The 15,803-nt window shown below is 38.2% G+C and overlaps 1 protein-coding gene across 1 annotated transcript in view; it reads right to left on the minus strand.

Moving 5' to 3' along the window:
- LOC136874345 (vacuolar protein sorting-associated protein 4B-like) overlaps positions 1 to 15,803 on the minus strand; it is a 72,064-nt gene that overhangs the window by 30,213 nt on the left and 26,048 nt on the right. The window contains exon 3 of the mRNA XM_068227761.1: positions 1,368 to 1,523. Coding sequence (XP_068083862.1) covers positions 1,368 to 1,523 — 156 coding nt within the window. The remainder of the gene's footprint in view (positions 1 to 1,367; positions 1,524 to 15,803) is intronic.

The raw sequence follows: 15,803 nt of genomic DNA on the forward strand, positions 1-15,803 counted from the left end.
GTGGAATCTTGGGTGACTGCCTTATTGGACAGTATTTCTTTGGGGGTTATTTAACAGATGCGTACTACCTCACTTTCTATGCCATGAACTCCCACTTTTGCTGAAGGATGTGCTACTTGGAGAAAGTTTAACAATATGGTTTCAACAGGATAAACTCCACCACATCAGACGTTAGTCGTCCGTAACCATCTGAATGAGATACATCCAGGAAAATGGGTAGGAAGAATAGGACCTGTCACTTGGCCCACAAGGGCACCAGATTTAATGTCATTAGATTTCTTCCTGTAGGGACATTTGAAACAAACAATTCACACCCAGGAGCCAGAAAATTGTGAGTGCCTTCGACACACTCATTGCTGAAACCTGCAGATCAATAATACCAGCTATGCTACAGCACACTAGAAAATCCATTAAGCAGTCTTCCCAGATGTGGTGTGGGAGTAGCGTGACTGCCTCTTACCTGGAGGCCCCGGGTTTGATACCCGACCAGATCAGGGATTTTTACCTGGATCTGAGTGTTGGTTCAAGGTCCACTCAGCTCCTCAATTGTAATCATGTAGGCTATCTGTCGGTGAGATCGCTGGGTCTAGAAAGCCAAGAATAACGGCCGTGAGGATTTTCTGTACTGACCACACGACACCTTGTAATCTGCAGGCCTTCAGGCTGAGCAGTGGTCGCTTGGTAGGCCAAGGCCTTTTGGGGCTCTTGCGCCATGTTTTTTTTTTGTGTGTGTGTTCCCAGATGCAAATAAACCAAGTACGTCATAACTTCGAACACTTGCTAATGTAGCTAACCATACTTAGTGCAGTTTGTTTCTCCCCCATTCCCACTACCTATCCCATTTTCATCAGACTCTGATGACATATCGGCCCTTCTTAGGGCCACATACATTTTTATTCACTGAAAATTTTCATAAAAGAGGATATTTCAGGTACATTAAAAGATGGTAAAAATTAAATAAATCTAAAATAAAAGATTATCCCTGCCCAAGACTCAACTCTATCACTTGTAAGACTGGCATACCGCTGTGTTCGGCTTGCTCTTACCATCTGTGCTATACCACACTGCAACACAGTAGTTGTAGAATACAGCTCATCTGATAGTTTTCATATGGGTCCACTTTGTGTTTCAGAAATGTTTAATTTACAAATCAGATCATTTAGAGAGCACACTCATGGTTTCTATTATTTAATAATATTATGGCATAATGGCTTCCTATTATTGTGTAGGCCATAAATACATGTATTTTACTGTGCATTCAAGAAGGGCAGATCTTTTCAGGAGACATATAAAATAGCAGTTTGCTTTAAACAGTATTGGTATGGGCAGGTAATTCAGCTGATATAATGACAATGAGCTATACCAACCTGTGAATAGATGAGGAAATCGCATAGGTAGTACAACTGCCTCTCTTAATAATTGCTTAGCTACACTTAATCCTGCAATGCTGTCCAGTCCACCAGTGCCAGGATCTTTCTTCATGGCAGCAATTGTATTTCTGCGGTTCTCGATTCTTCCATCATCTGCATGAAATAATTCTGTTATTATATTTTTTTCATTTTACCGACTTTCTTATTGTCATATTGAAACTTATTCTCCCTGTTTTTCTGTATGTTTTATCTCTGAAATATTTCTACATGAGATTACATAATCAAGTAGTAGGTTAGGAACTTATTCTCTATCATCTAATCTCAGCTCAATAGGGAACATGCATGATCCGGGGTTTTAATTAAAAATATGCTAATCTGATTCAAAATTTCATGCAGAATTCAAAAATGTGATCAGAATGTACAAATAATAACTCCAAACGTGATAAAAATCTACGAAAATGTCACGTCACGCAAGCACGCGATCTCATTGGTCTGACGTCATCGTACAGGTTGACTGAATTAGCAGACGAAATAACACAGTGTGCTGTGAGAAGTAGGATACACTTCGCGTATTTCTACTTTACGTTAGTGTCTAGTATGGTTAAATTCGAGGTCTATACATTGGATAATAATCTGAGTAGTATATTTTAGACTTAAAATGAATCCTGCGCAGACAGTGAGGCAGAAAACTTATAAATGGTGTAGAGTTCCGATGTGCAATAGCACATCGCATACCATACCAAACAAATTCTACCAATATATCTTGGCATGGGACAGTTATGTATGTCTTTATTGAAGAGCTTAATTGGTTTTAGGTTATACAAGCCAAGTCAATAAACCGAAGGGTAAAAATACCGCGCGAGTTGGCCGTGCGGTTAGGAGCGCGCAGCTGTGAGCTCACATCCGGGAGATAGTGGGTTTTGAACCCCACTGCCGGCAGCCCTGAAGATGGTTTTCCGTGGTTTCCCATTTTCACACCAGGCAAATGCTGAGGCCGTACCTAAGGCCACAGCCGTTTTGTTCCCATTCCTATGCCTTTCCTGTCCCATCGTCGCCATAAGACCTATATGTGACGGTGTGACGTAAAGCAAAAAAAAAAAAAAAAAAAAAAGTAAAAGTCACAGCACCCAAAGACATTCCTGTATTGAGCGACTAAAATGTCACCAGGACACTTTCTTTCCTGATATGTTCAGCTTGTTAAAAGCCAAATGTAATTAATGTTATTGGCTTCACGCCCCGCTAACTACTTCTACGATTTTCGGAGACGCCGATGTGCAGGAATTTAGTCCTGCAGGAGTTCTTTTACGTGCCAGTAAATCTACCGACACGAGGCTGACGTATTTGAGCACCTTCAACTACCACCGGACTGAACCAAGTTGGGGTCAGAAGGCCAGCACCTCAACAGTCTGAACCACTCAGCCCGACTTGTGAAAACTAGATGAAGTCATATTTATCTTTATCATGTTTAACTTTTTCCCTCCACAAAGATATTTAATTCTCTTTCATGGGCCCTGGAAGTGGGTAGGCCAGTTGTCCCAACCATAAATATATATTTTTTGGGGAATGATAGATTATAGCCCTATAGTACTATGATCTTTCTTTCTTTCCTTCTTTCTTTCTTTCTTAATCAGTTTATCCTTCAGGGTTGGTTTTCTCTCGGACTCAGCGGGATTTCACCTCTACCTCTTCAAGGGCAGTGTCCTGGAACGTTGAGACTTTGAGTATGGTGATGAAACTGGTGAGGAGGGCCATTACCTCGCCCAGGCGGCCTCACCTGTTATGCTCAACAGGGGCCTTGTTGGAGGATGGGAGGATCGGAAGGGATAGACAAGGAAGAGGGAAGGAAACGGCTGTGGCCTTATGTGCCTGGAGGAGAAGTAGGAAAATACGAAAAACCACTTCGAGGATGGCTGAGGTGGGATTCGAAACCCTTCTACTCAGTTGACCTCCCGAGGCTGAGTAGACCCCGTTCCAGTCCTCGTACTGTTTGTTTTCAACTTTCATGGCAGAGCCGGGAATCGAAACCGGGCCTCCGGGAGTGGCACACATTAACCACTACACCACAGAAGCGGACTAGTACTATAATGCTACCTATATGTTTATGTTAGTGCTGAAATCCGATTTCTTACTTTACTAATGCTGAAAGCCCGAAAATGTAATGTTATTCTTTAATAGGGGAATCAGTCTAGAAGGAAATGTTGAAAGTGATGTGATATCTATCCACGTTCGTTGTTATCCTAATACTATGGGTTACAGTACATTGCACGTATATAAAAGACGCCACTTACAAACTTGCTTGTTATCCGCGAATTTCTGCGGCCACAAAAGTCACATTTTTCAAGAATGATGACATCTACACATGGTAGATTGTCTGACTGTGCTGTTTCGAACCTTTCTTCTGTCATTTCGAAGATACTCGCGATCATGAATAATAAACAATCGGCTTTTAGCAACGGCTGATGCACAACGGCTGGTAGAGCTCCATGCGGTACTGGATCGTGACGTCACAGCGCGCCGCTTACGTCAGAGGCCGTTTCACTCGCCTTGCGGAAAGGCACTATTAAACATTTTTTTAATGGTAGAAAACAAGGCAACATACCACAATGTAATACGTTTACGTACTATTTCATTGGTGTACTTTTCAAAAAAAATATTTTTGAAAATTATGCATGTTCCCAATTGATTGGAATTTAAGAGACTTACATCAGTACATACAGGAGACTCATCTCACCTTTAAGGCAACACTTCGGAGATAAAAATCAATATTTTGGTAATTTTGGTGAATTTTTATTTTATGAAATTGAAAGGAATGAATTTCATTTTTCTTGTCACGAAGTTATTCCACTGAATTTGAACAATTTATCACTGTAATAATATTTTGTTTGCCAATTGTAATTTTACATTTAAATCCCATTTTTCTCCCATAATATTCTGCCAAATATAACAATATTTATATGGAATATGTATCAGAGCTATATTAAGAAACCTACATACGGAATTTTTTATTGCAGAATTTTTTCAAGTAGTAGGGATTTTTAAGTCCAAAATTTTAGAACGTAAAAATTACACAAACTTTAGTACGATATATCTCCTTATATAAATTATAAACAGAAAAATCAATATGTAGTGCTTTTAAAAGAAGTATTATCTACCTAATTATGAATTTACATTAACACGTTAATTACATTTCATGAAAAAAAATGGAATTAAAAATTTCAAAAGTAAAAATTTATTTTGGAAAAGCTATTAATTGTATATGAAAGAAATGTTCATGATATCTCTACTTTTATGTAGGCAACATTCCCACAAAGTTTTGTGAAAATCCATGCATTAGGTAAAAATATCTTTTTATCTCCAGAGTGTCGCCTTAATGTATTCTGGCTACTCGAAGATGACAATAGTTGGTTTTCACTTAGGTGAACAACAAGGGGTGTATGAAATGCAGAGTAACATTTGTCTAGCACTTAATCCTCTGCATTCATATGTTGGATATACTGCGACATCTCGGTCTCATGTTTTGGTCGTATGTTTATTCTATGAATTTTGTGTGTGAATGGCAGAATTTAAGCTCTTGGCAATTCATGGTCAATATTACATCTATAAGCAGCAGTTCATGGTTTCTGGGTTAGTAGAAGAGAAGGAATCACTGAACGTATAGCCACACTTCAACTAGCTGCACTCAGAAGATTACAAATGACTGTGCCAAGTGTAGTAATAGACATATCAAATAAAGGCGAAGAGAAGCCTGCTTATTCTCCATAACCTTTTCAATTAAACTAGACCTTCATAGAGGTGTTTGCTTTGAGATGTGCTATGCTGACAGTAAAAGTATATAAGATATGGATACCTACAAATTCTTCATTTTCAGCTTTTATGTAATCATGTAAAGAATTTAATTTTGGTTTGAGACTGGTATAAAAACCTTTTAGCCTTAAGAATGGATAGCAACACATCATTTAATTCAACTTTTATATCATAATACTTTGTTTGTATTATAAATTGTGTTTGAGTGATAGCAATATTTTTTCACAATCTCACTATTCAGTAACTGTGCTGTCTGCAAGTGCCACCCTTACAATACGCTGATCCTGACTGGTGTCTGTTCTACACGGTCATCTTCAACATGGTCTACGAGTATTGGAATACATCAGTGGTGACTGGTGTTTTGAAAATAAGGTGGTGCACTGTGGATATCAAGATGGGGTTTGAACATCCTTTAAACTTTAAAATGCTGCACTTGAGAATACAGTTTAGGAGGTAAAATGACTGACTAAAAACATTGTTTTAAATGTTTTAATAACTAGTTCTTCAGTTTTCAAAAATTAAATTTGAATAAATACATTTATAAACTACAAGAAAAAGAAAACATATAACCAAAAAAAAAAAAAAAAAATCAACCTAATAATGTTATTGCCTTTACATCCCTCTAACTACTCTTGCAGGTTTTGGAGACGCCAAGGTGCTGGAATTTAGTCCTGCAGGAGTTCTTTTACATACATCAACATACAACTTCATTATAGACTGCTATACCTTTCAGTGTTCAGTCTACAAGCCTCTGTTAATTTACTAAATGTCACCACAATCGTCTGTTTGTAACTAGTTCTGTGGCCACATTTAGTTCTATACCTCTTATCTTTAAATCATTAGAAACTGAGTCTAACCATCATCGTCTTGGTCTCCCTCTACTCCTCTTATCCTCCATAACAAAATTCATTATTCTCTTGGGTAACCTATCCTCCTCAATTTGCTTCACATGACCCCACCACCGAAGCTGGTTTTCGCGCACAGCTTCATCCATAGATTTAATTCTTAACTTAGCCTTTATCTTCTCATTTTGAGTACCATCCTGCCACTGATTCCACTTATTTGTACCAGCAATCATTCTCACTAATTTCATGTCTGTTACTTCTAACTTATGATAAGATATCCTAAGTCCACCCAGCTTTCTCTCCTGTACAGCAAAGTTGGTCTGAAAACAGAATGATGTAAAGATAATTTTGTCTGGAAGCTGACTTCCTACTTACGGAATACTGTTGATCGCAACTGCGAGCTAACTGCATCAGCTTTACTGCACCTCAATTCAATCCCATTTACAACACTACCATCCTGGGAGAACACACATCTTAAATACTTGAAATTATCTACCTGTTCCAGCTTTGTATTCCCAATCTGATATTCAATTCTGTTGAATTTCTGACCTACTGACATCAATCTAGTCTTGGAAAGGCCAAACTGCTTATGACATTTCCACCTAATTGAATCACTTCCTGCCACTTTATACCTTTCACCATGTAAACTATGAACAACAAAGGTGAAAGATTACAGCCTTGTCTAATGCCTGTAAGTACCTTGAACAAAGAAATTCTCCCATCAATTCTCACAGCAACTCAATTGTTAACATAAATGCCTTTGATAGATTTTAAGAATCTACCCTTAATCCCATAGTCCCCCAGTACAGTGAACATCTTTTCCCTTGGTACTCTGTCATATGCTTTCTCTATATCTATGAAACATAAATATAACAGAATTGATTATTATAATCATGTTGGTTCAGTCTTGTTCATATTGACTTATATTCATTTTCTATGAAACAATCTTCTGCCTTGTCAATACTTTACATTTTATTATAATTATCTATCCTACATGTTTCGAGGGCTATTGCTCTCTTCTTCAGTGGTGCATAAACATCAAACAAAATCCTTGGACTTGATACATTTGTACAATACAGTCATTAACAAAACAAATTATCCATAAATCTTGAAATCGTTAAAATATTTCTTTTGTGTCTAAACTGTTCACTTACACTTACTATGTCATTTAGTAAAAACTTTAAAAATAATTTTCAAGTCATAAAATGAATAAAACTTATTAGGTTAATCTCTACATACTAAAATTTAAAATGCTTTCTGCTCTGTTCTTGAAACTTCTCCTTTCCTCGATCCTCATTTATACTTAAAAAAGAAAAAACATTATATTTAAATTTCTAAACTGTAATTCATATATCTTATTTGTATAATTTATTCCAATAATTGTCAATTAAAATATTCCTCTCATAGCATTTTCCAATTACCTGGTGCATACTGAAAATCTGATCCTAACAGTCCCTCTGTGGTCTGAAACCACACTGGTTTTCATCCAACTTATTAACAACCACAGATCGCACTCTCCCTTCCAAGATACCAGTTAACACTTTGCCTGGTATACTGATCAATGAGATACCTTGATAGTTGTTGCAATCCTTCCTCTTCCCTTGCTTATAGATACGTGCAATTACTGCTTTTGTTCAATCAGAAGGTACCATGCTAATCTTATTTCATCCCTGCCTTCCCACTATATTTCACCATTTCAGGTCTAATTTCATATATTCCTGCTGCTTTATGACACTGGAGTATGTTCACCATCTTTTTCACTTCATCAAGCATAATTTCATCAATATCATCGTCTTCCTTCCCATGAGCTTGGTTGTTTGCGATGTTACCAGGAAGATTTCTTTTTATGTTGAGAAGATTTTCAAAATATTCCTTCCACCTGTCTAGTGATTCTCTGGGATCAATTATGAGTTCACCTGAATTACCCAAAAAGCTATTCATTTACTTTCTCCCTCCCTTCCTAAGATTCTTTATTACTGTCCAGAAAGGTTTCCCTGCTACTTGACCTAGCCTTTCCAGGTTATCACCAAAATCTTCACATGACTTCTTTCTGAATTTAACAACTATTTGTTTCACTTTGTTTCTTTCATCTATGTACAATTCCCTGTCTGCATCAGTCCTTGTTTGGAGCCATTTCTGATATTCCACCAAGATGTTTGCCTTTTCCTCATCTTTACACACATTTGTTCCTACTTGCTGTTTCCCTGTATGCCTTTCTATATCCTGAACCTGCTTACTGTCTATTGATTTGAACTTTTAGCTAATCGAATCCATGTACTTCCATCTAATTTTCATGTCATGGAGATTTTCTACCCTTATTCGTCTGCAGACAGATTTCACTCTCTCTATCCTAGGGCTACAGATTCTAAGTTCACTAATGTAATGTAATTTATTTCTGAACATAACACGCTTCTGCTCAAATACATGTTCCCATTCAAACCAAATTATAAATTAAAATGAAATAGAATCAAATAAAATTCTAAATCTAGTATGTGGACATTCACATAGGCGGGAGACCGAGCCACATGTAAGTGCCACCCCTATACTATGTGGACACTCACATGGATGGAAAACCATGCCTAATATGAGCTCTACCCCTATAACTCTAAATATCTTACTAAGTTCACTACAGATCAGATAGAGGTCTGTATCATCGAAAAATCCTCAGAAAACCCAAAAATTCCTAACAGATTTCCTGAATTTGAAGTTGGTTAAGATATAAGTTAATCTATTATGGATCTGGTGCCCCGACCCTCCCATGTGTAGCGGTGAATAGCCTTCTTCTTGAAGAGTGTATTCGTAACTGCTAGACCTGTACTAGCACAGAAGTCCAGCAAACGCTTCCCATTCCTATTAGCTTCCACTACAATGTCACTCAATAATTCATAAAGCTTGTCAACTTCATCCTCATCTGTACCCTCACATGGTGAATATACTGAGACAATTCTTGTCTTAATTCCTACAACTGCCAAATCTACTCACATCATTCGCTCATTTACGTTCCTAACAGAAATTATGTTGGATGCAATAGTATTCCTGATGAACAGCCCTACCCCACACTCTGCCCTTCCCTTTATAACACCCATCAAGTACACTTTATAATCTCCTACCTCTTCCTCTCGTTATCTCCCCTTATCCGAATATCATTAACTCCTTGCATATCCAGACGCATCCCCTTTGCTGACTCAGCCAGTTCTACTTTCTTTCTTCCATAAGCCATTAATATTGATAGTTCCCCTTCGAATTCCATTTCGTTTGCCAAGTTGTTTCCAAAGAGTCCCTCGCCTCTCAAATGGGAGTGGGACTCCATTACTCCCATAGGTCTGAGGCATTCTTAATACATTCTGAGCGTGCTTTGTAAAAATTCTGTGAAGCAGAATGCTACCATACTTACACACAGTCCAAGGGAGTATCTCTCCTTTAACGCCACCGGTCGATTGTATAGTCCTAGCCGCCCGAGTACAAGGAGGGCCATTATTCAGAATATGTCCGAGATGCCCACTACCATTCCATAGCAACTGGTATTCCAACTCTCAGGGCCACTTACTAGGTCACTCAGCCATTGCCCATGGTTCATGAACTATAGTAGCACACACCATGAACCCTGAGTTTCTACCAACACGAGGCTGACGTATTTGAGCACCTTCAAAAACCCCTGGTCTGAGCCAGGATCGAAGCTGCCTAGTTGGGGTCAGAAGGCCAGCGCCTCAACCGTCTGAGCCACTAAGCCTGGCTGAAACAACTTAATTAAAATACAAAGTCATGTTTCATTCCTGAACGAACATCATCAAATTCTATCAAATCACATTCAAAATATTTAGAAATGTGTAAACTTTTACATTTATTTCTGTTGAAATCCTTAACATTAGAACTGCTGGAGTGATCAAAATGACCACTACACATTTTCCCAACACAATTGTGACTACAGTTTTTATTGTAGGATATTGAGCTGAAGTGACTTCCCGATCTGTGGTCAAGAAAATCCATATTAAATATAATTAATTTTGCATCAATGGACGGGGCATTAGTAACAGATATACTTACTACTGCTGGAGCGGTCGATTTGACCACTGAATTAATACTAAAAAATTGAACTGGGATATATTATGAATTGTACAAACATTATTTCCACTGCGTCTCCAGTAGTGTTATCTTTCGTCAGCTTGTCACAGTACAGTAACAAAGTCTCCTAAGCCCTGGGTTTGGTGTATTCAAGTGCTGAGTATTGTGCACCTGTTTGGATGAACGGTCATCATACAAGGCTTGTTGACACCCAGCTTAATACCACAATGCACATCATGTAGTTGTTTGAGTCATCAGTCCATAGACTGGTTTGATGCAGAACTCCATGCCACCCTATCCTGTGCTAACCTTTTCATTTCTACGTAACTACCACATCCTACATCTGTTCTAATCTCTTTGTCATATTCATATCTTGGTCTACCCCTACCATTCTTACCACCTACAGTTCCTTCGAAAACCAGCTGAACAAGTCCTGGGTGTCTTAGGATGTGTCTTATCATTCTATCTCTTCTTCTCATCAAATTTAGCCAAATCGATCTCCTCTCACCGATTCGATTCATTATCTCTTCATTTGTGATTCGATCTATCCATCTCACCTTCAGCATTCTTCTGTAACACCACATTTCAAAAGCTTTTATTCTCTTTCTTTCTGAGCTAGTTATCGTCCATGTTTCACTTCCATATAATGCCACGCTCCACACGAAAGTCTTCAAAAACATCTTTCTAATTCCTATATCAATGTTTGAAGTGAGCAAGTTTCTTTTCTTAAGAAAGCTCTTCCTTGCTTGAGCTAATCTGCATTTTATATCCTCCTTACTTCTGCCATCATTAATTATTTTACTACCCAAGTAGCAATATTCATCTACTTCCTTTAAGACTTCATTTCCTAATTTAATATATCCTGCATCACCTGCCTTCATTCGACTGCACTCCATTACTTTTGTTTTGGACTTATTTATTTTCATCTTGTACTCCTTACCCAAGATTTCGTCCATACCATTGAGCAGCTTCTCGAGATCTTCTGCAGTCTCAGATAAAATAACAATATCATCGGCAAATCTCAAGGTTTTGATTTCCTCTCCTTGGACTGTGATTCTCTTTCCACATTCCTCTTTGATTTTCTTTACTGCCTGTTCTATGTAAACATTGAAAAGGAGGGGGAACAAACTGCAGCCTTGCCTCACTCCTTTCTGGATTGCTGCTTCTTTTTCAAAGCCCTCGATTCTTATCACTGCAGAATGATTTTTATACAGATTTTTGATCATTCTTTGTTCTCGGTATCTGATCCCGATCACCTTCAGAATCTTAAACAGCTTGGTCCAATCAACATTATTGAATGCCTTTTCTAGATCTACAAATGTCATGTATGTGGGCTTGTCCTTCTTGATTTGATCCTCTAAGATCAGACGTAAAGTCAGGATAGCTTCACATGTTCTTACATTTTTTCTGAAGCCAAATTGATCTTCTCCCAACTCAGCTTCAACTTGTTTTTCCATTCTTCTGTAAACAATACGTGTACCTGTTTTATGCCTTGAGGAGGTACTATGACTGACAATGCCCTCAATGAAGGGCGAAACATGTTTCAAATGGAATTAATAACAAATTCCTAAGTGTTTAAAAATTTATATTGTATTGAATAGGTGACACAATAAACCCTTTAGCATCCTACATTCGGCGTATACTTGTCGAGCGGATGAACGATACCCTTTCTCCTCTAACTGTTTCAATGTAAATATTTGTATAAACTTTATAATTTCCTATGATTTTCTAATGAGTAGCGTCAATTATTCTTTGGACCACCACTGCTTGACTCTGCTAAAATACCCAGTGATTTTACGCATTGGTACCGACTACTGTGTCTATAAACTTATATTGTTTAGCTGTATCATCACTGAACAAGTTTCTTTTCTTTGGCTTAACTTTCCCATTGTAATGTATCTTAATGTTTACAATTTAATTACTAATCAGGTACCTGATTTATGCCTTGAGGAGGTACTATGACTGACAATGCCCTCAATGAAGGGCGATACATGTCTCAAATGGAATTAATAATAAATTCCTAAGTGTTTAAAAATTTATAATGTATTGAATAGGTGACACAATAAAGCCTTTAGCATCCTACATTCAGCATAGACTTGTCAAGCGGTCTTGTCACAATCAACAGGAATATATATATATATTTTTTTTAAAACCAAGATTGTTGACTATTACAACCACACATCACATGAAACGTTTGGTAATCAGCTGAAATTATACAGTGGCCTGAGATGCTTAAGGTTCACATATTCCGGTTGATTGTGACAAGACCGCTCAACAAGCCTATGCCGAGTTGTGTAAACATACAATGGCATTTTTACTCAGATCCAAGAACATTAAAATGCCATGTGTTTTGCATTGGTGTATAAACTTTCAATCAATTAATTCCAACTGCGATAATGCATTAGTTTCCAGTAGATAGAAGCAGGACCAGCAGTTCTATTCTGTGTTCCATGAACACATGACAATTTTTGAAACCAAGAACCAGAAGTTTTAAATGCCAAGTGGTTTGCCTTTGTACATTCAATGTATATATATTTCACTAGTTTAGTCAGATGGAGGCAGGACACTCAAACCCATAAACGTTCTTGGAACGCCAATATTTCATATGGTTATAAGTGTTTCATTTGTATGGGTGTGTTTTCAAACAGTACATGTGTTCCTAGTGTTCCGTGTCCATGAACGTGCGACAATTTAGGCTAGAAATATGTCTTTGTACATTTTGCTTCAATGTGTGTGTATTTCATCCAATCTTTTTCAGATAGAAACAGGACTGTAAAATCCAAGAATGCTCTTAGAGAGCCAAGGTTCCATACCATTATAAGTGTCTGTATTGTGTTTGTATATATTTTCAACCAGTACATGTATTTCCAGTGTTCCATGTTCCATGAACACAAGACTGTTAGAGCCAGAACTGTGAATTTTCTAAGCTCTAAGTTCTGCTTGTCAAGTGTATGTTACACTTCAAGGTAATGTCTAGCAACTCATTGATGTGTTTCCATGCAATCACCTATAGGTACATGGTTTTTCGTTATGATGATTGTTATCAGATTCCCCTTGATTTAATTTTCACTAAGAACTGATGATGACTCCAAGGGAGTCGAAACCGGTCTTCTTATAGTTTAATATATTTTTGCAATGTGATGAATGGTGGAACATCCCTCAAACTCTATATTATTAGTTAAACGTCAACACGGAAATGAAGATCATAACTTACCATTGTTAACCGCGGCACGTGATGGGGTAGAGTGGTTAGCTCTACGCCCGGCCGCCTCTGTCTCCAGGAATTAACCTGGTACTCATTTTTGGTATAGGCTGAGTGAACCTCAGGGCCATATGCACCTCTGGAAGTGGAAATCAGCATAACAACTTTGGTGAAATTCCTTGATTTATACCGTATTCAAATTATAATGTTGCCTCGTATAGGCTGATTACTGACAAGTTTTCAATTATTGTATTTCAGCTGTAGAATCAGAAACCCAGGGCATCTCAAACGCCCAAAATCTCACGCGTGTAAACTGCGGTGCAGAGGTCCTGTGCACAGTGCATTGGTCCCACTTGGCTCAGCAGATCAGCACGTCGTCTCGGGTTGACTCACCTAAGCTTGGCTCAACTCGGCTCAGATTTGGAGCACTATGGAGCAAGTGAGGAAGAGGCAGACAGGCGGAGCGAACGAGACAGGCATGGGGAGAGAGAGAGAGAGAGAAAGCGCTATTGCTTCAAATCAAGAAGTGGAGTTCTGCACTCTGATCAACCAAGCGAAGTCGTCTTTTGCACCGTGCACAGCGCAGCGCACTGGTGCATGCACCCTGAGAAGCCCTGTAGTAACCCGTAAAGCATGGTATCATAGGGGATGCGACAACCAAGGTAAAAACCTCCCATGACCAGATAATGCGTCATGAGGTAGTGATGGCATCACAGAGTGGATTGTAGCAGACTTTGGGAAGTCTATACCAGGTAGAATTGCTCACCATACCCCCTCCCCCTCCCGAAGATGGATGAGGAAGCCCTTTCCCCTGCGTCCATTACGAACACACTCTAAACCTCTAGACTGGAGTGATCACAAAGACAACCTGGCTCGAAATGTGCCAGCTTTTATAGCAGAGAGGAAGGTTCCAGATTTCTCTGGGCCGAAACCCTGACACACCCACAATTTCTATTGGTTAATTTAATAAATATAAAAAAATTCTTACTGGCTGAAATATTAAGTTGGCGAGAAGAGATAGAAATGTTTATAACTTTAGAACACCAAAAACAATTTACCAACAATCCAGTTTTACCAACTAATGAATACTAAATTTATCTTGAATTTTGATTGTCCATCCTCTCATCAGAGGAGGTACCAAGTTCGACAGTAGAAACCTCTGTCGAATAATGTTCGATATTCTCCACTAGCAGTTTCAAAGTTTACGATATAGATGGCCTTCTAAAAGGCACTTATTTTAAATGTTCAGGCATGTGTACCTCTGGTACTACAACAACAACAACAGCAGCAACAACAACAACAACAACAACAATAATAATAATTTGGTACTGTACTTGCAGTTTTATTATTAATATTATCATAATTATTTTCATCTGAAAAAGAGTTGACGTAAGCAAAAATGATATAACAGAAAATTACCAGTATAATATGCAGCCCATTAGATGGTCAATAGGAACCCCTGCATAGTTCACAAAATAATTTTAGTAGGGGGACAACAACAAAAACAACAATAATAAGAGGAGCACTAAAAATAAAACACTAAAAATAAAATACAGCGAGTCATAGATGAAGCCAGGGTGGGGGGCATGATATGGCAGAAGGTATACGGACTGACTAGCCATCTGAAATCAAGCCAACCTCAAATTTTTAGCATTTAAGGACACTTTTACTCTCCGTCCATGGAGTAGGGAAAATAATAGTAATCCACCAGCTGTAATAATCACATTACCACATTTCAGTTGAGAATTGTAGTGTAGGTACAGTAAATTAGATAGTATCTTGCCTGTTATATTTGTGTGTATCTTTGTGTAAGGTAACCCTTTCGATACTTTAGCATTTAACCAAATGGCAGGTTTCATTTCTATTAGAGCATAGTAGGATAAAGTGGTACTAATAATAATCTTAAAGTTTCTTATGGAAAGACGGAGTATATGGAGTATAGGCACCGAAATGAGAAGTACATGGAGATGAAGTATGGGAAGATTAAAAGGGCAGAGAAGTTCAGATACCTGGGAGAATGGATCCAACCCAATAGGCTAGACAAAGAGGCAAAGGAAGAATCAGAAAATTAGAATTGGCCTACAAACTAACCCAGAGTATGTACAACAAACGGGCAATATCCTACATGGCCAAAATCCGACACTATCATTCGGTAATCAAACCAGAAGGATTGTATGCCTCAGAGTGTCTTATTTTGAATAAAAAAGGGGAGCTACAAGAACTGGAAAAGAAAGAAAGGAAGATTCTGGGACCCCAGAAAACTACTGATGGAACCTGGAAAAAAAAGGAAAAACAAGGATCTTTATAAACACATGGAAAAGATCTCAGACACAATGAGGAAGCGAAGGTTGAACTTCTATGGACATCTAGTAAGAATGGATGAAAGCAGACTGACCAAAAAGATCTTTAAGTACATTGTAGGATTGGAGGCCACCACTAAGTGGGTAGAAGAGGTCAAAAGAGATGCAGAAGAAGTTGGAATTACACTAGAGGTGATCAATAAAAGGAAAGAGTTTAGAA

The sequence above is a fragment of the Anabrus simplex genome, chromosome 5, assembly GCF_040414725.1.
Source record: "Anabrus simplex isolate iqAnaSimp1 chromosome 5, ASM4041472v1, whole genome shotgun sequence".
Lineage (NCBI taxonomy): Eukaryota > Metazoa > Arthropoda > Insecta > Orthoptera > Tettigoniidae > Anabrus > Anabrus simplex.